The 22478-nt window shown below is 41.7% G+C and overlaps 1 protein-coding gene across 1 annotated transcript in view; it reads right to left on the minus strand.

Moving 5' to 3' along the window:
• Nucleotides 1-2445: 2445 nt before the first annotated feature.
• MYLK (myosin light chain kinase) overlaps nucleotides 2446-22478 on the minus strand; it is a 194806-nt gene continuing 174773 nt past the window's right edge. The window contains exons 27-32 of the mRNA XM_030951810.1: nucleotides 17562-17685; nucleotides 9804-9956; nucleotides 8709-8832; nucleotides 7411-7540; nucleotides 6413-6532; nucleotides 2446-4592 (exon numbers count right to left, since the gene is read on the minus strand). Of these exons, the coding sequence (XP_030807670.1) occupies nucleotides 4336-4592; nucleotides 6413-6532; nucleotides 7411-7540; nucleotides 8709-8832; nucleotides 9804-9956; nucleotides 17562-17685 (908 nt within the window). The 3' untranslated portion in view covers nucleotides 2446-4335. The remainder of the gene's footprint in view (nucleotides 4593-6412; nucleotides 6533-7410; nucleotides 7541-8708; nucleotides 8833-9803; nucleotides 9957-17561; nucleotides 17686-22478) is intronic.

The raw sequence follows: 22478 nt of genomic DNA on the forward strand, positions 1-22478 counted from the left end.
CCGTGTCCCTAGAGACTTTAACGGTTTAGTTGGTACGGTTATTCATGGGATATCTCGTAGGTTTTCATCACTTTTATAATGTAGTTCAGAGGAGAGAAGACTGAGAGGCGATCTCCGTTAATGCACATAAATATCTCAGAGGCGGGTGCCAAGAGGATGCTGCCAGGCTTTTCGGTGGTGCCCAGCCACAGGATAGGGAGCAATGGCCATAAACTCACAGAATAGGTTTCACCTCAACATGAGGAAAAGCTTCTTCTTCGCAGTGAGGGTGGCAGAGCACTTGAACAGGCTGCCCAGGGAAGTAGTGGAGTTGCCCTCTTTGGAGACATTCCAAACCTACCCAGACATGTCCCTGTGTCACCTGCTCTGGTGACTCTGCCTGGGCAGGGGATTGGGCTGGGTGATCCCCAGAGTCTCTTCCCACCCTAACAATGCTGGGATGCTGTGTGAATGAGAAGTTGTTAATCATTTCCTGCTGAAGCTCCCTACAAGAGCAAAAGCCTGGAAAGAATTACTTTCCCAGCAACCAACAAAACTGCCTTTCTGAACAGCCACAACAGAAGAATTTTTTTTTCTCCCCTACAGAAATTGTAAACACGTTGTGGAGTTACTTCTCCACTCCCATAAATATATCCCGGTTTATTTCCCATGCATGTTGTGGTGCAGTCCCTTTATGAGCACTGCAGAATAACAGCATAAGCCTCACTCCCCATCTCAGAAAATTCTGCTTCCATGTGAGTATTTTGTGGCTTAGGAATTCATGTGCATGTCTCTTGCAGACAATAAGGCTCAAAAGGCAAGGATGATTTATGAGAACTCAATTTTCAAACAGCTATGCTTTAGTGCAATATTTCAATAAATGTAACAAACTTTAGAAAAACAAATCATTCATTATTCATGTATGCAAGTAAAAAAAAAAAAGTCTCTGTTTGCAAAGTCTGACAGTCACTGCAGAGGAGAGGGGTGTGCAGTCCAGTGCTGCTTTCCTTGTCAGCACAGGGAAGCAGGGACCCAGTGACTGCATGCCACACATGCAATTGGCAAAGGTCTCCTCATCAAGCAGAAATGTGCACAGGATGCTTGGGAGGTTGGACAGGACGGTCATTAAGTAAATTAAGTTTCTGCAAATCCAGAAACACAAGTAGTGAAAAACAGCAACCAGCCCCAAATTCTCCATTGTCTCTTGAGAAGACTGAATGTTATACAAAAGAAATAGAAGGGGAATTAAGTGGCCCACCTCTGGCAGTTCCAGTGTCTGGCATAACCTCTGCTATTGGGGTTCAGGCCTGTGACACCCCAAGACTGGACTTCTGCAAACAATACACAAGCAAGGGAAGGTTTAGAGAAAGAGGGAATGCCTTTTATTAAACCATGGCTGGCAAAATGAGACAGGGTTCCAAGTACATAAAATGTCTTTCTTCAGGGGAAATAGAATTCTATTTATCAAACAAAGCAAAAAATTCAAGGTCAAATACAGCTTGCAGTAAATTGCTCAGAGCTGAATCAGATGCATGTCACATAATTTTGGAAGTAGAGGTCATTGTTTCCTGCAGAATAGAATGGACGTTAATAGGAAGCTAGAGGGAGATGGTAAACTCCTTGGAATATCCTTGGGCCAAAAGAAAAATAGGCAGTTTATAGCCTGTGGAACACAAAAGGACTAGTGAAGGAGGAGAGGGAAGGGAAGATCTGTGCAGGAACAGCAGTTCTGAGTCCGTGGGCTCTGATACCCAGTGCACCCACAGACCTTGCTGTGCCCACAGAGCAGCCCAGCAGAGCCAGAGCTTTTCCTGCTTCAGGCATGTGCCTCCCTGCAGTAGGAAACCAGCAGTCACTGAACAAAGCCAGGTACAGTCACGAGACAGTGGGGCACACCTGCAAAGATGGCTCTTCGAAAGGCTGAGGATTTGCTCAAGAAGCACGTTACTACAAGCAGGGTGTTTGCACAATCTTTGCTTTAAGGAGAGTCTGTGTGGTCCTGCATGGCCTGTGGTGATGTGGGCTGCATGACAGCAGAAGTCTGAATAAAGGCAGCACAAGCAGATTTGTGCTTATCTCTTTTACAGTTTTTAGAAACATTGGTGTAAGTCAGTATCTACATTGAGTCTTCCTTGATTTTTTTCTCTCTTCCTCCCGCAGTCTTCCAGAACTCTATGTTTCCCCACCATATGGGAATTCCCAACTGTGACACAAGCCCAGAGCCACCCTGGTGCCCCATCCACGTTCCCATGGAGGCCTGTGGTGACACTGGAAACGTGGCAGAGCACGAGGCCACGAGAGCCAGCCCCAGGCTGTAGCTGGTGGCGCTGGGGCCGAGCAGCCTCCACACAGCACCAGCCAGGGCACGAGAAGGGCAGCAGCACCACAGACATCAGGGAGGCTCCGCTGTTGCCACCTGAGGGGCAGGAGGAGAGGCATGGCCAAGGTGGAGGCGGTGACGCTGCAATAGAGCATACGAGGAGTGTGCTTTGTGGTAGTATTTATTTAGGAACCGTGAGTAACTACAGCCGTAGCGGTCTCATCTTTGCAATTCTGATGGTTTAACAAACAGAGAGAACATTAGCATATTTTTATTAAGGTACAAAATACACCCTGTTGTTGCCTAAAACATTAAAAAAAAAAAGTGAGAAAAGCTCTGTATGCTCTAAATCAGATTCAAAACCTTTCTGTATAAGGAGTTGTGGCAATACTGTGTTTAGTATAACAAGAGATTTTTATCAATTGAAAAGACATGCTGGCAATCTGAACTTAGCAACAAAGAGTAAAGCAGTTACAAACCATCGTGTCACCCACATTAGTTGAGCTTTGAATGTAGAAGAGCAAATCATATGAAACACATACACAACTAGGTAATATCAAACAACCTAAGGTTGGTAATGTACACACCTGTATTAAAGTACACTGACTACTTAATGGTGAGGATTTAAGGTAATGTCTTTTTTTTTAAAAGAGGTAACCTTTGAAATGCAAATGGTTGCAACTTTGCACACAAAAAGTGGAAAAGAAAAAGAATCACTTTTGGAATGATACATAGATATAAGACACACTGGTTTTGGATTATGCATAATCACCTTGCAGCCTCTGATATTACCTCTGAACAACAACAAAAAAAAATTAAAAAGTGCCAATACTGTGAAAGGAAAGCAAAGTTACTAAGTCTGAGTGCGTTAACCATTTCTGAGAAAAAAATGGGGTTTGGATTTTTTTGGTTTTTTTCTGCGTTTTTAAAAAACGCAACAGCCTTACTGGTGCAGGTTCAACACAAAAACAAGACAGTCAAGCTCATAAGGTAGAAATAGGTCCTATATAGGTTAAGATTCTTTGGAAATTGCGAAGAATAGAGGAGTTTGTAATCCAGGCTACTATCTTTTTGGCTACTCAAAAAATCTGTGGGAGTTTCCAGCTTATCATCAGTTGAAATCTGTTTTGCAATTGCCAAATAAATGCAAGTAAAACTTTAACTAACCTGGGATTCCATTCACAGACATGCACAGAGAAATCACTGATTGTGCAATAACCTGTTTTTTCACAGCAGCATATATATGAATTCTAAGTCTTTATCAGACTGACCAGAAACACAGAAAATATTCTCAGTCTTTGTGTTTTCAGTCTGTTTCTTAAGTAGGCAGCTGCAACTGCACTGAAGTGACAGCCTCTATAAGGGAAAGATGACAAAGTGGGATCAGCTGGCTAAAAGCAAGATCAGGAGTATCTCGGGAAACCACCTGGATGTTTAATGCTTGCCAGAAATACAAGGGCACTCACTAACAGCTCATTGTCAGAGGCAGTGAAAATGTTTGAAGTTTGGTCTGTGAGACTCTGCTTAAAGGAAACAAGAAATGAACCATGCCAACATACAAATTGCAATGCTGGCTGTGTCAAACCTTCCCTTAGAGAAGATGCAGCTCAGCCTATTCCTCAGGACTGGAGAGATTCACTGCATGTCTGGCCAACAATTCCTTTAAAGTAGATCTCGAGGAGCCAACTTAGCTGCGGTTTTGGCTGAGAAAAGTGATGGCAAAGAGCAATGAGCTCAGTAAATAGACTAGTTTTCTTTAAGATGTTCAGAATATAACTTACTTTCCATACATTTGATTTTAAAAGTAGTCTGGGCAACTTAGTTGATAGCTTGCTTAAAGTCAATCCAATCATGCTAGCAACTTAAAAAGCCTGCTGGTTGGAAGTAATGCCCATACATAAAACTAACAGGTATCAACTGATCATGCTGAAACAACAACCCCCCAAAGACCTATGTTTCACACAAGGTGCTTTTGATAACTTGGTTTTCTGAGCCTTATAAGGAGAGTCTTTAAATATATTTTTTTTAGCCTTGTTTCATTCTTCCTCCTCTTCATCTTCTTCTCCTTCTCCCTCTCCTTCTTTTGCCATTGTTTCCACAAGGAGCTCTGCGGTGCACGTGGCTTCCCCAAGGCTGTTAACAGCTTTGCAGGTGTATTTGGCATCATCGTCCCCACACACTTCAGAAATAGTCAAAGAACAGTTCCCTTCCTCATCGTAATCTATCTGGAAGTGACGGGACTCCTTGACAGGCTGATCATCCTTGAACCACATCACCTCGGGGTCGGGATAGCCTGTGAGAGCAGAGAGAGAACAGCGACTGCAATGAACGAGCATTAACTCAGCACTAATTTCCTGTGCTCTAATTCCTGTGTGGGGACATGCCAATGTGTTGGTAGACAAATATTTCACTGACTTCTATGGAAAATAAATGTAGATGGTGTGAGGCTTTTTTACTTCACATTTACCAGAAACTATTTTTTACGAATAGCAAAAACTTCACGTGAGCACTGCGGTACTCGCTGGATTCCTCCTTCCAGTCCCTGAGCAGTGCCTGCAGACAGTTTTTTGTGTGCTGTAGCCATCAGCCAGCAGGGACCTCCTGACAGTGCATCTGAGGCTCACGTTACACTGCAGCTTCTCCGGAGACAACAGCTCCCAGCACAGAGATTTAGAATTTCAAGGGTAAACTGTTTTGGGTTTACAATTTAATACCTTTCTCAGGTTGCTTTTGCTGTGTTTATTCTGAATCTTCCTCCTCCTAATCTGCTCCTGAAAAGCCAGCCTGTCTGAACATTGCATTCCCTTTTTCTATATTTGTTAGGGTAAGTGAGGAAGTCTAAGAAAAGCATTTTGATTGTGCATCTCAACAGGAGTTTCAGAGCCTTTTGTGAAGCAAATGGCTCTGCTGAGCCTCGGAGCAGCGCTGTACAACGCCTGCTGCAGAACAATCCCTTATACAGTACTCTTGGCTGCTGTAACAAATGGAAGGTTTGTGATCTCAGCCAAGTTCTGGACTGGGAGGGGAGGATAAGTCCCAGGGGAGGATAACTCCCCACTGAGCAGAAATAAAGTGCAGGAATCCCTAAAGCAGAGTGAACATTGCAGCAATACACTGCAAAGTTTGGAACATCAGCTGTGGTACATCCATCTGTTTTATTCCATTCAGTACTTGTGCACGTACCCCCCACGCTGAGCGTCTATCAGCAATAATAATCCATCCTCACATCTCCACTGTGAGATAGGAAACCCAGGCAGGGAAAGATTGAGAGCAGAGGAACAAGCAGAAAGTGGATGAGGCAGTTTCTGATTTCCTAATTTTGAGATTATAAATTAACTTGTACACATGCAGGATGGTACTGACCCCACCCGTTTTGTTTTCACAGCTCTTCTTTCTGAATTTCTAAATTTCCATTCACAGCTGAGAAACACAAGGTTCAATCTCATTGCAGAAGTGCCAGTGCTCTTGGCCTTCAGACTCTTGGGCTGATCATGTTCACACTCCTTACGTGTCTCCTCATTATACTTTGCATAATCCAGTCTGAGGTTTCTTTCCTGAACTCATAAGTTAGAAACCCCCAAGCAACAGAACAGTATTTTCTAGATGTGATTTATGTGACCAGCACAAGAATATTATCTTTACTTATGCATATACAGTTAGAGACTTCTTTGCCTTTAATGAAATGTATATATGGCTTAAAGTTATCTTGAGGTGACCTGATCTGGTCTGTCCTTTCAGACAACTGACCTCCTACTAATTCTTGGTGTCTGGCTGGCACTCTCTAAGAGTATACTATTGGAATTTATGCTTCTACTTTGCATCTTGCTCTTACTGTTCCCTCAAAAATCAAATTTGAGTTCTCACTTTCTATTCTTAATTAGTGATTCACACGTGGACTCCTGGAGACTTCTGTTCTATGGCAAGTACAGAACAAGCTCCAAATAATTTCTGTTATTGAAACACATCTGTGCTATTTGTGCAGATGCTGGTAAAGCAAAATGGCACCAACTCAACAATAATACAGAAGTAAAAATTGAAAAAGTAAAACAATTACCCAGTGCAGAAAGTTGACAAGGAAGGAGAGAACGAAATAGACATGCTTATTCAAAGTACCTTCAATTTTGCAGTCAAATCTAGCAGCACTTCCTTCCACAACTTCCAAGTCAAGGATTTTTTTAGTAAAATATGGCTTTACGTGGGGCCTTTCTTCAGCCACTTCTTCGAGGAAAGCATCTGGAGGAGAGCAAAGAGGTAGTGAACAATATTACAGGGCATGTTCTGAAAAGACGTATTTTAGTTTTTAATTACCAGATGGTAATGAAAGTACCTTTTATTTCACTTAATTCTGTCAGACTAATGGGACAGCGAGGACATTGGCTGCTTAGCTTTGTGCCAATCTTTTGGAGCTAGAAAAGGATTCAGGCCATAAATAGAAAGAAATGGATGTTCAAGGCCACCATGCTACAAATCCTCAGTATTTTTCCCTTGAATTTGTTTCTAACCAAAGCTGGACTTTTGCTAGTCAGAGGGATAAACGAGCCCCACTTGTGTCAGGCCCACGGTCTATGTGGATTTGTCAAAATTGCTTGATTTTCAGCAGTGTCAAACATTTGCACTGCTGAACTGTAACATCTGACTGTTACACACCACTAATTCACGTTTCATCTGGGGACCTCTGGGAGTAACACAGACATTTCCTTAAATGCCCTGTCTGAGGAGCATGGTTATTGCAGGGTGTGTGCCACGGTTACAGCAAGTGTTAATACTTCATTGCTTGCTTGCTTGCATGAGAAGGCAATACATCACTGTCATCTTTGTATAAACATGCATTCCCAAACCCAGAGAAAGTGCAGCTGACGAATCTACCTTAATTCTTTGGCTTTAAAAAGAAAAGAGTTTACTGCCTGGGCTTATACTGTGACATTTTGAGTAGCAGGACAATATAAGGACAGTGAATTTTTGACAGATTTCTTTAAAAAATAGGAAGATAAGAAGAAAGAGAGAGAGAGGACAGTAATATCCAACTCAATTAGTCTCTAGCAATTCGCTAAAAGTTTTAGTAGGATTGATTCAGAGACAGGTGAAAATATGGGACAGAAAAAAATCCTTACCTTCATTCTCTGCTTTGTCAGCATTTATAGGGCTTGTAGGTGAGCTCCCAGAGGCCTTCCTCCCACTCATACCAGAAATCATTGCCATGGATGACAGTCTTCCTATTGCTCTGACAGCATGGCCTGTTTTCTAAGACATAACAGAAAAGGCTTCTGATCAATCCAATCCAACAGGCATGTGATTTTCTGCAACAATCGTGCTTCGGACAAATTATCTGGGATCTCTGCAAACCTCACTGGAATTGGTGGACAAACTGCTTATATATAGCTCAGTTGTTCTAGGAGAGACAGAGCAGGCTGGACTGAATTACCAAATTTAGTTGCAGATATAAACTTCCCCTGATGAACTCATACCTAAATGAATGTCTCTGTTAGCTGTGGATAAAAAGCACTGTGCGAGAGGAGGGCCAGCAGAGAAGCCCTGTCCTGTGTAACTGGAACTGAACTCTGGTGGGAAACACCCCTCTCAGCCTGCTGGGCTGGGCTGAATTTCATCCAACATGGATAACGAGCTGATATGAAATGAATGAGAAAGCACCATCTGCATGATGGGAGCAGACCTCTGACAGGACCCAGGATCAACCACCAGGCTACTAAAATATGCTCAAACTATGAGGGCTGTAGTACAAACACTTGTATTGCATGAGCTTCAAGAAAGGAGTGGAATGTAAGAGAAAATATAAGATAGACATACACAAATTAGTATTTTGTAGGCTACTCAAAAGTACTCAGAATTTCACACAGCAACTCCTGTAGCTATCAGCGTAGCAGAGATGGACCTGCTACTCCAGTACCAGCATTAGGAAAAAAGAAGATAGGGAGACTGAATATGTTAGAGAAAACCAGTCTGATTGAATGGGAAGCTGGGGAGGTTCCAACAAGACTGAACTCTTGGCTTAGTAAATTAAACTGCCATAAATTAAGGTACCTTTAGGGAGGCCAGGCAGGCAAGTTTTACCTGTACTGTTCAGGTTTGTTAAGAATTACACGATCCTCCAGCTCTCAGTGGCATGAGAAGAGAGAGAGAACCCCAGAAGAGTAGAAAAAACTCTACTTGAGCTCATGCCTCTCAGTAGCCTGAAATGGGATCATCCTGTGTAATCCATGTGCAGCTGTGCACCCTCCTGCTGCCCAGCTGCAGGAACCAGACCTGCTGTCCTGCATTCCCACCCTGGCCACGCTGCAGCTTCCACCAGCAGCAGAAACCCCCTGATGTGATGTGTTCCCTAGAATCATAAACATTAAAAATAAAGAGGCTTGTTAGGATATCCAGCCCAATTCCACGTCCTTTTCATTACCTGCCATTTTCTTCTGGCCATATATTTCTTCATCCTATCTTTGGAAAGTTTTTTGGCTTCCATGTTTTTGGTGTCTTTTTGCAGCCAGGGATGCTGAAGACATTGAGTACAATTTAAGCGACTCCTGTTTTTGTATAAAAAGACCAGTCAGTGTTGCCAATAAAAAGAGAGGAACCTACCTGCTGTAACATTTTTTGTGCTCTCTTTGCTGGGAGCTGATTTTTGTGTTTCCTAAATTTAGCAACAAAGATCACATGGTTTTGCTTTCCCAGCCATTCTAACTTCTTAAACTCACTTTCACAATTTCTATAGATCTTTTTGAGAGAAAACTTTGCATTTTTAAGTGTTAATAAAATATTATAAAACAAAGCAGGAAAAGCCTTATGTTTTAGGCATGGAACACATACAGCAGAGCCACAATGGCAGCCATTCAGCTGCTTCACGCTGACAGAACCCTGTCCCAGATCTCCTTTCCTTCACTTCCAGAGATTCCCCCATCCCACCACTTAATAGCCTCCTGAACATCTCACAGAACAGAAATGTCCAAATCTCTTGCCACACCTATTCTCCACTTTGCTCAGGGTGCATATGTAAATAACCCTCTGTTCTCCATCCATCCACTTGAAACTCATTGGAAGAAGTATGTTTTCTTTCACTGGTTCGTTCAGACACTTCTGCAGTTTCCAACTCTGATTTTTTTCTTGCCCAATTACTACATTTATAGGGAAGCTGCCTACTCAGAGGTACCACACTTAAAAGCAACACAAGGCAGAACTGCAACCCATTCAGACAAGACAGGATGTCTCACGCAGGAATGTGTGTCACAAAAGAGAGGGGATCAGAGTGGCCACACAAAAGCCCTGGGTGCACCTCACCCGAGGGGTGGGAAGAGCACAAAGAGCTCCAAAGCTCCATTCAGCCCCTGCACCCTGTGAGTGAAATCCAGAGCTGCACACGGGCACAGGCATGCACAGCTCCTTATAAAGTATGGCCAGAGGTGCTGCGGCCCTGGGGAGATGCACAGCAGGGAAACACGAGAGGCAATTCCGGCTCAATGCAAACACACAAAGTGCAGCAGGTAAATCCAGCCTTTACTTCATGTCTTTCTTCAGTAGATTGCTGATAAAGTCCTTGGCATCGTCGGAGATTTCATCGAAAGCCTCATCATCGAAGTCCCACGTTGCTGAGGTGACATTGGCAAGGGTTTCGTTGTCGTTGTCTCCCATGAAAGGAGAGAGTCCGCTGACCCTGGGGACGGAGCAGACGCAGACACAGAACAAACCACGTCAATTTGCAAATTACCGGAGGAGAGAGTTTAAATCGTGTGTGACATCTCCCGTGCTCTGCACTCCTTTACAAATAAAAGCTTGCTTTAAAAACTAAATTAAATTTAAAAGGACTCAAAACTAAGTACAGATAGTCTTATGGGAAGGAAACTAGAATTTTGCCAGCAAAACTGAAAGGCACATTTTTCTAGTTTCCTTCTCTTTTCCCCAAGACATTTTTGAAGAGAATTAGAATTAGGTGAAATTGGAGCAAAGTAGTTTGTTAAATGACTTGTCTAGTTCTGCATAACTAATACTGGATTTTTCACACCAAATTTGGTGGAATATCTTTTTTTCCCCCCTGACATTTCCTCAGAATCACAGAATTGTTAGGGTTTAAAGGGACTTCTGGAAATCATCTAGTTTCAGGGTGATTTTGCTGCCTTTACTGTCAAACCAAGGGGGTTTTTGTACATTTTATTTCATTTACTCCTGCAGAGAGACCTCAAGAAGAAACCTGCATAATGAAATAATGAAATCCAGGAGGGCTATTTTGTAAACAAACACACCCTGACTTATACAGACAGATAAAGCAATGCTGCATCACTGCAGGCTATGGAGTTATGCAGATGCATGCACAAGTAATGTGGTCTTTATGTTCTCCATCAGTCATGATGATGCATGAAATGGAAATAATGTTCTCCTATAACCTAAGTTGAGCTTCCAAGGCTTTTTATACAATATAACTGATAAATTGCCAGTGAAAGGCAATTACAGAACATCATGGTGTCATTTTTGCAGTCTCTTTCTCCAGTCGAGCATTATCCTTTATTACACTGTGCATCTGGATAATTTTGATGCCTGTATATATCACACTTTCAGTAAAAACTTAGAGGTGAAAGGTTGCTTATTCCCTAGAACTACAAGTTATTCACTTTTCCAGGTCCTCCTGGCATGCAATTTACAGAATAACCTATTCTTCATGAATTTTTACAGACTTTATTTGATTTCTCTGCACAATTGTGTTAACCAGTACTACTCCATTCTTTTATATATAGAAAAATAACTGTAACTTACTAGGGTTTTGAAAACACTGCATGGAAATAATACTATATTAATATAATGGTGCCAGTGAATATCACAGAACAGACTGGTTTAAAAAAGATTGGGGTCAAATAAAGTGAGCTATTAGATTAATAATAGAATGATCTTCTTCAAAGTTATTTTGCTTCTTTTAAGGCTCTTATTACATTCAAAATCTGATTTGTTCCTAAGCATTTTATTTTATAAGCAAAGCAGAAATGCACACTCTTTGAAGTCTCACACAGAGCAGACACTAAATCTTTTACCATTTCTGGAAGTTGTGTGCAGTACAGCAGACTCTAGAATCTTATGTGTGTACTTCAGAAGCTTCTTAGTAATAATACATGAGCTGAAGATAAAAGGTTTGTTTATTCTCAGGCAGAACAAGGTAAATCAGAACAGAATGTATTTGCTGTCTTACTTTCCATTATATGTGGTGCACTCGAATGCAGCAGTGAATCCTGACTTTGTAAATGGGTAATGGCATAAACCCATTTATGAAGATCTAACAGGACAAGTTACCAAAAGCTGAAAGATGAACGTACCAGAAATGCCTCCACAAAGCCTTTTTACATGACTGTTCCCTGTGTTTGATGCTTGCTTTACTGGAGGAGAGAAGGTTTGTGCCTAGCAGGGCAGCACTGCAGAGCTGGCACAGCTGCAGGCAGCACGGGCTCTGCTCTGCCCGTACCCCCTGCAGCCCTCATGGCCAGGAGGCATGGGAATCTCTGTCCTGGAGTCACAGAGCATTCCTCAGGGCCTTAAACCCACCTCCTCTCCAGCATCTGAACATCTGCTCAGTTATGACAATGTCAGTGTTCTCCATCATGTTTTAGCAAGTGAAAAAATCTTGTGCAGACCTCAATTCTGATTTGGGATTCCACATACTGACTGCTGGTATGTCTCATTTTTACCTTGTGGTAAGAACAACGGTCTCAGCCAAGGCAGCAGCTCATACAATGACAGATCTGTGAAGTATTCCTTTAGCTTATTGTCAAAAGAGGGGATGTACATTTTCTCTTCATCCAGTTAAGCTCTGTGCTCACACTTGGGCAGCCGGCACAATAGGAATCACATTCCCCTTCAATACTTGATCGAAGAATGCCAGAGGTGACCTCTGCACAGTATTACCTACCACAAATAGTGCTGTGCAGCTCTTGCACAACGTTGGACAAGATTTTGGCCTATTTCCAGAGGTTAAAGCTGCAGTAGTGAGAGATCATATGCATACTAAAAACCCGCTTTAGGTACAGGGACATTGCTTCATGTGGAAACACCACTGCTCTGTGGGGCTGTAAGAGGCAGCACTTGTGCTGCATGTCCCACACAGCTTTTGAAGGTGAGGATAAATTAAAGGGTGAGCAGATTTGAGAAGGAAAAAATTCTTTTGTTGTTTTCGGTTTTGTGTATTTTTAAAAAATATTTTAGAATTGTACTACAGAATTATCTGATAAAATTTTAAATGCTATGGTAGGATTGCTCTATCCCTTGCATTTGTTAAATTACCAGGTGGATCTCAGTTAAGCCTCCACTCACTTTGTCATTTCTGAACACCAGTGTAACAGTGCCCATTCAAACATTTCAATGAACCTATTTTCATATTTCAATGAACCTATTTTCATATTTGTGAATGTGCTGTTGCAGGTTTACAAAGCTAAAATAATTTTCTCTCTCTACTACAGTTTTACACTGTGAATCAGTTGCTTGTTGTGGAAGTACTTCTAAGGAGAACTAGATCCTTGTCTAGTCAGAAAACAAAATCCACCAACTAGTGTAGATTATAGCTAGCAATCTCTAGCACAGATTTCACTGACCAAAGTCTTGGCTGTTCATTTCTTAATAGCCATTTAAAGTAATAATGGTCCAGCAACTCTTTTGACAGATAATGGAAACAATTTCTTTTTGGAATGCTGAAGTGATAAAGATGAGCTACTGCTCCAGAAAATTAACTCTGAGCTTACACTGCGAAGTTACTCTTAGACAAGCAGCAGGCTGTTTACTGAAAACATTTTTCCAGTTACTTTACCAGGCATCTTCCTGGCATGCTAAGAACCATTTGTTTAGAAAGTCTTTCACAGTTTCCACTTCTAAATAAAGAAGAAATATATTTTATCCTCTAGGAGTTCCTTAACATTTATTGGTCTGTTCTAACAAAGCTCTGAGTGCAGACTTAGAAATGTTATGATGAAAAGGGTCCAATGTGGATGCAAATTTCATTGCATAAGTAACAAACACCACAGCATTTCAACTGGAAATCTCTGCATTAAGACTCCCACTAATCCAGGGAAGATGGCTTTGCTGCTTGTCTAAAGGGTCAGACTGTGAGCATTCCTCTGCAAGCAGTGCTCACAGCACCAACTGCCTGGGACTGCTGGCACTTCTGATAAACCTGTGCAGGGCATGTCAAATAAGCATGTGAGGATGACATCTGCACCCTGGAGATCATGTAGAGAATTATTTTCCAAGTGAACTGCAGAAAATAAATAGTCTGAGGATACTTTGTCAGGGACACACATCCATGGGACACTTAGCCCACACTGGTCCTCCCTGGAAGAAGCAGACCACTGAGCCCATGTAAAGGAGGACAGCTCATTGCTGAAGCAAGGGTGTTATTGCTGTTCTCCTCCTTGGTTTACATGCCCAGTGGATTAATGAGGAAGCACAGTTTGCCAGTGCCACTGAACAAAATAAAACATTTTTTTTTGAGTGGTACAGTCTGACATTAAAGCCCTCCTAACTTGGTTTAAGGAAAGAAGAAGAAGTGCTCTCCCATCTTAATATAAAGTTTTTTAACGTGACATAGAGCCGAGCGTAAGCCTTGCTTTATCCAGGTTCCAAGCCAGCACATCCTAACTTTGTTTAAGGAAAGAACAAGGAGTGCTCTCCCATCTTAATATAAAGAGGCATAAATTTTTAACATGACGTAGACCGAGTGTCAGCCTTGCTTTATCCAGGTTCCAAGCCAGCACACCCAAAAGATGAACGATGCTGAAAGATCTTTCAACCAACCCAAACTGCCAAACAAGGGAGGGGGAAGAGCAGTGATGAATGACACAAAGGATAAAAGGGAAAGAGAATGTTTGAAGAATGAGGGTGTGTGCTGTTAGGGAGGTGCTGAAGTGAAAGAGTATGCAGCAAGATCAAATGTGATATTAAAACCCAGCCTAAGATAAAGTATATTAAAAATATTAGTTGACAGAAATCCACTATGCTGAAAAGATAAACACAGCCTGGCAGTGATGAAGCAAGGAGATGCATTGGAACACAAGAGGGCTTTGAATCAGCCACAGACAATTCCTCCCCGAAACCACTTGGATCATTTGGTGCCAGAAGGAAAAGGGCAACCCCCACATTCAATGTACACCCATGCAGTGCTGAAACCTTAGACTGAAAATTGGTTTGAAACAAAAACTAGAAATTGTTTCAGATTACTGAATATTCACAATGACTATCCAAATTGATCATAAGAAAATAACTAGAAACAGAAAAAAACATGTAAATTCAGCAATGCCCAGAAAAATAAATGGAACAGAAAGAGCTGGAAAGAATTCAGGAGGTTTAACCTTCATTAGATACAGATTATTGTAAATGCAGAAAGAAACATTAAAATAGACATAAATGGAGATGATATACACAAGCTATAATATTTGTGGCCTGTTATTTCAAAGGCAATAGATCAACTTAAGTATGTGGAACAGCACTGTGATGCAGAACAGGACAGAGTACAAGATAAAAGTGGAAGATAAAAAACATGAGGTGGAGAATACAAACGGAAATTTAAGGAAGAACAAAGACAGATGAAGAGACAGGACTGAATAAGTTATCCAGGAAGATAAAAAGGATTTAATATGTAGTTTAGAAATGTGGAAAAGGAACCTGTAGGATGGAATTAAATCAGTCTTGCCATAAGGAAGACAGATGCAGTATCCCAGCAGGGAGTGCAATATCTGTACTTACATCTGCATAGCAGAGGGCTGGGGAGAGGCTTTGCTGCAGGGTTTTGGAGGAGTGCTGTCACCCTGCTTCCTACTTAAGATTACAACCCAACCATTTATTCCTCTGCAGGGAAGACCCTTCACTCACAGAGATCACTTCAGCAGCACTCTGCTAAAGCCAGTTTGTATTCATTGTTGTGCAGCACATCATGGAAACACAGTCCCTTTCCAGGCAGGTGTTATGCCAAGTGATGCTGTAGTGTGCTGTTTCCTTGGGACAGAGGGTGGGCACAGCAGCTCTGGGCCATCAGCTGCCTCTAGCAGAGCTGTCCTTCTGTCCAGTGCTCTCCTCTGCCTGCATGGCCCCACTCCCACGGCAGGGGAGAGGGGATGCACATGCCCAGGTGATGGGCACAGTGATGGTGTGTGAGACAGACACCAGGTGAGTGTGTCTTGCACTTCAGGCACGAGATTTGGTAGTTCTGAGCTTACAATCAAAACGGGAAAGCAGAGCTGCAACTAAAGAGAGATGTAGTTCTTATTGACTTTCATTTGCATTCTGTAATGATGATGTGATAGTTCATTTTGGATAATGGCTCATAGTTGTGAGTCTGTGAAAATAGCTGGGCTGTTAAGAAAGTTAAGAGATTGGGAATAGTCTCGGGTGGAGAGGTAAAGTCCAAGTGATGACTCATGGGTCTTCCCTAACTTCTATTACTTTATTCTTATGGCAAGAAAGACAAAAACTGATTATCACCACTAATCATTATTGTGGCAATAGCAATGCATCAGAAGAAATATTTTTCATTGTGTTTGGGTAATGTGGATTTTCCCTCACGGGATAAATGATGTTAAATATACCTTAGCAAACAAGTAATTTCATAACATATTTCACATGGCACATTTGATCAGCCGAATGAGTGTAACACCACCCAACCCTATCAGCTGAATAGTGCAGCATCCAAATACCCTGCTTGGCACAGAGAAACTGGGAAGAAGCAGACAGGTCTTTGGCAGGACAGGTCACCTTTTCCCCACCGTCCCCTTCGCTTTGTCTCAGCCGATGCCGCTGCTCCCCAGCAGCGCCGCCCTGCAGCGGCAGCCCGGGCTGGACGCTCGGTGCCAGCCCCGACGTGCGCCTCGCTGCTCACACCGGGAGCGCACGGGAGCCCGCCAGGGGCGCTGATAAATGACACCGAGCGGCCCCGAAGGACGAGCAGCTCCCCGAAATGCGGGCGGGGCCGGGCGGGCTGCAGGCGGCGCTGCAGCACCGAGCGATCCCCGGTGCCCGCACCGAGCGGTTCCCGGTGCCGCCCGCCCAGCCCGCTCCCGTCCCGGGGCACGGGTGTTTGTCACCGCGCTGCTGCCTGGGTGGGCTGCCTGACTGCAGCTACGGAATCTTCCAAAGCAGCTTTCCAGATCTAGAAAGAAGTGCTTGGGAGTGAATGGAAAATAGAAGTCCTGTAAATAAACTGGCAGAGCGAAGCGTCCTTGAAGCGTGGAGTACACTTCACATCTGAAATTGAAGATAACAGAAATATTCCGAGGCTTTGCTGGGAGCAAGAGGGAGTTGATGTGGTAGCTTTTGCATAGGCCAAGTAAGGAAATTGTGTTGCTTGGTTTGGGAATGAGAAGAGCATGAACAAGTGCAGGCTCATGAGAAAATCAGGAGTAGAGAGCAACTGAGTAAAAGCGAGGCAAACAACTGTGCATTGCCACGTCAAGGAGCAGGACTCTTTAATAAGGGAAGAAAGGCACTGAGAGGAGTCTTTTAAAAGAACCAATGCAAAGCAGATCTGCCACTGATTTACTACTGAAGCTGGAACAAGGGAGAAGGAACCATGCTCCAAACAAAGCTTCTCTTTTCACTTGTTTATATGGCATTGAATGTGTAAAATCACTTCTGGAAGAAAACCACTTGCTGGTCTAGGCATGGAGATACTATTTCCATATACATTTCTCTAGATTCACTGATGTTTATAAACATGCTGTATCAAATAATATATAAAAATCAAATCTAATACTCAAATATGTAACCAAGAGCTGCAGCCAACCATCTGCTAAAGTGTCTCCATGAGCTTAATCCATGCTGCTTATAAAATGTATTTATACAGTGGCTTGTGCTTGGTAATAAATTGAAATGCACTGTGAACAGATATGGCAATGCTGGGGCTCTTCAGTGTATCCCACGAGACCCCAAAACTTTGCAAAAGTTCTCACATGGAATAAAATAACAGAAATTACTGAGTGCATGCTCAAATATTTCTCTTAACATCTGGAAAGGAAAAATAGTTCAAAATTAATAATAAAACAGTCACATTGTCTTTTTAAATGAGATGAAGCGTTGCTGGTTTATGATGTAAGAGATACAACACCAAATAGTTGAATTTCCAGAACTGCCCATTCTGCAGTTTACCAACTGCACCCTTCAGAGAACACCAAAGTTCTATTAAATGTGCTGGAGCTGCTAATTAGAACAAAAAAGGCCTGAAAACTTCAGAAGTTCATGAAAATTTTGTATGTTCAGCAACTGTCAGGATTTGTGAATTTAAGAAGAGGAAAGTACTCACAAAATGTAGCAGATAACTCCTATACTCCACATATCTGTTTCATATCCAATAGGTTCATAGTTTATAACTTCTGGAGCCACAAACTCAGGTGTCCCAAAGAGAACTTTCAGAGAGCCTGCATTTTCTGTGAAGAATGAAAGAGAAAACCATTAACTGCTGCATGGAGATTTTTAAAAAACAGTTATTGTCCAGTAACAGGAAAACCAGATTTGCCCTAATATTTGTGAGTTTGTTAAAGATCCATATCAGAAGAAATAAACAATGCCTGGATTGCTGTTTCCTTAGCTGATACATGTCTAGCAATAAAAGAATTATTTATTAAGCATCCTCAAGCACACAAAGCATTGTATAAAGCATATAAGAATGTTCCTATTGCAAGGAGCTTCCACAAGACCAAATCCATGAAAAAGGAGAGCCATCAGTACTTAATTCAGATTTGTGTATCCTGAAGTAAAAAAGTGTTTGAGCCGCCATCCCTTTAGCAGCTGCACAAGAGAACTGCAGGACTCCATTGTCAGAAAGAAACTACAGTTTCCACAAATTATTGAACATTTATCAAAGCTTGGGGCTCTGCATGTTGTGGTAAAAAGAACCAGTCATGACAGAATTGTAACAGTAGGAAATAACTATTTCAATACAGTACATTTTCTTCTCGTGTAAACAGGAAAGAAAATCAATAGTGGGTTGCATGCCTTTCAAATTTGAAGTGAAGCCAGCAGTGAAACAACAGAAGGGGCAGATGATGTGCACCAGTCAAATCATTTCCTCACAGGTAGAACTGGACTTGGGCATGCTGTCAAAACCAGGCTGCCTACAAGCACACCTGTGGTCAAGGGGAAGCACAAATCACCAGCTGTCAGTCACCAGCTGCTCCAAACTCCTGTTCAGCTGGCCTGTAGCACAGGTATTCTAGATTTGCTCTGCTTAAACACTCTGTGGATGCTTTTAACATGATCTACAGTGAAGCTACTGCTTCCAATATGAACTGAAAGAATGAGGTCATGAGACATGTGAACTGGCTTGACGTTCTTCTTGTGTTGACCCATCAGCATTGCCCTGCTGGAAAATACAGTGATGGAGGTAAGAGAAAAACCTGTTCATAACCAAGTGCTGCTAGATTATGCCTCCAGTGTGCAAGTGAGTGATGTGTCTGTCTACTCTCTAACATAGTGTGAAACACAGAGTCATTAAGCTAGAAATTCTTAGGCAAATCTCAGTGGGCTCATTTTTATCGGTGCTTGTTCTAAATCTGATGGGAAGAAAAAAAGAATAAGCAAGGTCAGGAAAAAAGAAAACTAAGGAATAGTTTAAGTACTGGGGGGAAAAAAAACCCACATCCCAGTAATAGAATTGTATTGTAAAAATATAAAAATGTCAGAATATAAGTTGTGTCTGACTTGAAACAGGCTTGGATTTAGGTTGAGAAACTCATGTCCAGTCTGCATGTCTGCCTGAACCATCAGTGTATGCCTTAAGTGGGATTCATTGCATCAGGTTTATCTTTTGTGCAAGAGCAGAAGCCAGATTAGGCACAGTAGAATGTCCTAGTGAGGAACCATTGCTCTCCCAAAGAGATTACCATCTAAACAAAACAGATATGGATGGGAAGGCAAACAGATGTAACACATTCCAGTCCTGCTCCTGTTAAGGTTACCAGGAGTACAGGGATCTGCAGCTCTGCAATCAAGGGAAAAGCTAGAAAATCCTTAAACAACAGCAAATCAAAGTTTTGAGGAGTCTACAAAAGAAGCAACCTGTCCACAACACTGAATCTGAACAGAATATTTTTATTTACCAGAACTTAATTTACCAAGTTTTGCAACATAAATACCAATCCCAGTACAGACTCCACTCCCAAACTTAGCTCCACTGAAAGCTCTTAAGGCATTTCATGAAATGCAGTCAAACACCTGAGCTAGTGCTCTTTTGAGGCACCCAAATCCCCCACTTACCAAATGGAATCTGAAACATCTATGGGGTTAATAACTTGCCTAATGATTGAACACCATGCTTGAGGCAACTTTGGAGCACAACCACAACAATTCACTTGCAGTTGTGCCAGTTTCCCATTTTAAATGCTGTGATACCCTTTTTTGCTCTGGTCAGGTATGGTTATAGTAAATTATTTGCAGAAACCTCATTTTTACACATTTTCCCTGCTCCCACCATTTTTAGAGACAGAAACAGAGAGAAGGATGCCTGGGAGTAGCTACAGGAAATTAAATTACCCAGATCCTTCCATGCAAATTCACCAACATCAAGATCCTCCTGCTCTCTGACTATCCTTTAAAAAGCACATTCAAAAAGTATTGCACAATATCCCTATAGTCACAGAACCAGTTTTCTTACTCCAAAAGGTATGATACTTTTTCTAACATGGCATCTAAAATAACTTAGCCTTAAAGAAGGGCAATGTGTTCTGCACAGTGGCAATGAGGACTGAGAGATCACCTTTGCTTTTGAAGTGCCAAAAGGAAACCTAAGATCTCATTTTCCCATCTGCCTTCATTTTAAAGTCAACACTTAGATTTTTTTTCAAACTGTCCTTAAAAGAAATTACTGAAATTTATCACAATGAATCTCTTTTGTAAAAGCTTCATCATGATAATCTAAATCTCAGGCTCAGATTTTCACATCCAAGTTTGGAGGCTTTTCTGTGCACTGTGTAAACTACCATGAGCAACTGTGTATGCAAAAGGCTGGTGTATAAAATGTGCTGCCCACAGGTCAGAGAAATGTGGGGTTTTTTTTTGAAAACATGGCATTTGAGTGCAAGCATACAGTGTGACACAACTGACACAGCATTTTCTGTATATAAAAGAAAAAAGAAAGGAAAGGAGTAAGACCCTTTCTATGCAGTAATATGTCAAGTCTTTACCCAGTTGTTTACAAGCTTAGTACACGAGTAAGATCTGTGTTTGGATATCCTTTAGTTCAGACAGAAAGCTGACAAGCTAGCTGGAAACTGTTGCTGACACTGTATATAATCAACTGATTAAAAAATATATCTTTACAGTACTCAAAAACCATTCTCTTTCTCCTTAAGAAGTTTATCTTAAACAATTTTCTACATGTGTTCCTCAGCACACCAAAAAAGGTCAGGAAAATATCCCACTGCAGCTTTGGTATTTCCTGACAGTGCAAGGGAACTAATTAGCTGCAGAAGATGACTGCAGAAGGAGCTGATTCTAATATCTTTAAAGCTGATCAAAACACTGAATATTTAGGAGGCACTAGTTTGCATTAGTTACAAAAAGTTAAATCTCAGAAGTTGAAGTGCAGAATCAGCCACTGCTCCCTTCAGCAATCTCTTGGCTGAGCAGTTTCTGCTCAGTCAGGGTCAGGTCTGCTGGATGAGGGCTCCAATCCCACATCTGTCAATGTCAAAGTGAATTTGACAGCCAATTTCAAAGTCAGAAAGCTTGAAGGAACACAAGGGGGAGGAATGTGCCCTCAGTGCACCACATAACACAACTGGCAAGAAGCAGGCATTAGTGAAGTTTTTTGAGCTATTTTTGTTAAGCAAATTAAACAGTAAAAGTTGCTTTCTGCTCTTGGAACTGAAATGTTACACTTGTTTTTTGTAATTAAAACAGTGCTTATGCTTGCTGGGCATTGAATGGAAAGGACCTTTCTCTTCCTAGGGAATGCCACACACGATGGAGTTACCCAGAATGGCAGGCTGATGAATAGCAAATACCTACAATGGAACCTGGCAAGAATTAGCTGCATATTAAGCCAAATGAATGCACAGTACTGTAAAATCAGAATCAGCATTAGTGCCCACAGCTGCCATCCTTCTACACTGAGAGAAATTATCTGGAGTTTAGAGATTTCCTACCTATGGCATGACTGGAGCAGCTCACAAGCTGCTGTCAGCCATGGCTGCACTGTGATGCCACAAGATTACCAGAAAAGTGGGAAAGCTGGTGGATGTGAACAGGCTGCTGAAAACAGGATCTTCTGTTTGCTAAATGTGGGTTCAACTCTGGTCTGAAGTTAAAAAGGTAGCTGAAGAAGTTTCTATAAAAAGGCCATTCCACGTTTACTTTATCTCTCTTGTTGATGAAATCCACTCAGTGCAGCAGTAAATGTACAGTTTTCAGGCTGACAGCTGGAACATCATGGGCTGAAATCTTTCCCACACCTCTCACACAAAAATACCAGCACTGGAACTTAGTTAACAGTTCATCTGTTTCCTGAACAAGAACTAAATCAGTTCATGTTCCCAGAGCACTACTAGCTTGGCGAAGGAACAGAAATGGCAATGATCTTGACCAAGATTCATTTCATACACTTTTGGAGCAGAACATAATCTAAAATTCTTCAAAGCAGACTTCTTTTCCCTTATTCATTCAACAAAGCATTTCTAGTTTGTTTTAGTAAAATTATATTCTTGGGAATGCAGTAGTCTGTTACTTAAGTGTTAAAGGAAGTAGGATGAGCTGCATTTAGGCAGATAACAAAAGGTAGGTGGTAGTATTTCACTTGTACTCTCTCAAAAATCATTATTTACTTTTAAATAAGTACTAAAAATTTTTAAATTAATACTTTTTCAAAGAGGGAAGGCAAAAGATTTCAAGCAAGAATCCAGCTGTGGACCCCATTACATAGAGAGTAGGAATTCATATAAGTTGTCCCAATCAATTAATGTCAGGACAGCCACAAATCTCAGCTCTTCCAGTGTAACAGGTTCATAAACGATTTTTCTTCCTTCTAATTCCCACAATGATTTTTATTTCTTTTGAGAAAATACAAGATGACAAAAGATCAGTTTGGGATGTTGGTATTGTTTAACAGTGAAAATACAACTGAAGGGATGCTTTTTAGAGCTGAACAATATGAAGACAAGAACCTCTGAAGGTCTTTGGCTATCAAGCTGCAGATCATGTTGGAAACTTAGACCAAAATGAATGA

The sequence above is a fragment of the Camarhynchus parvulus genome, chromosome 7 (assembly GCF_901933205.1).
Source record: "Camarhynchus parvulus chromosome 7, STF_HiC, whole genome shotgun sequence".
Taxonomy (NCBI): domain Eukaryota; kingdom Metazoa; phylum Chordata; class Aves; order Passeriformes; family Thraupidae; genus Camarhynchus; species Camarhynchus parvulus.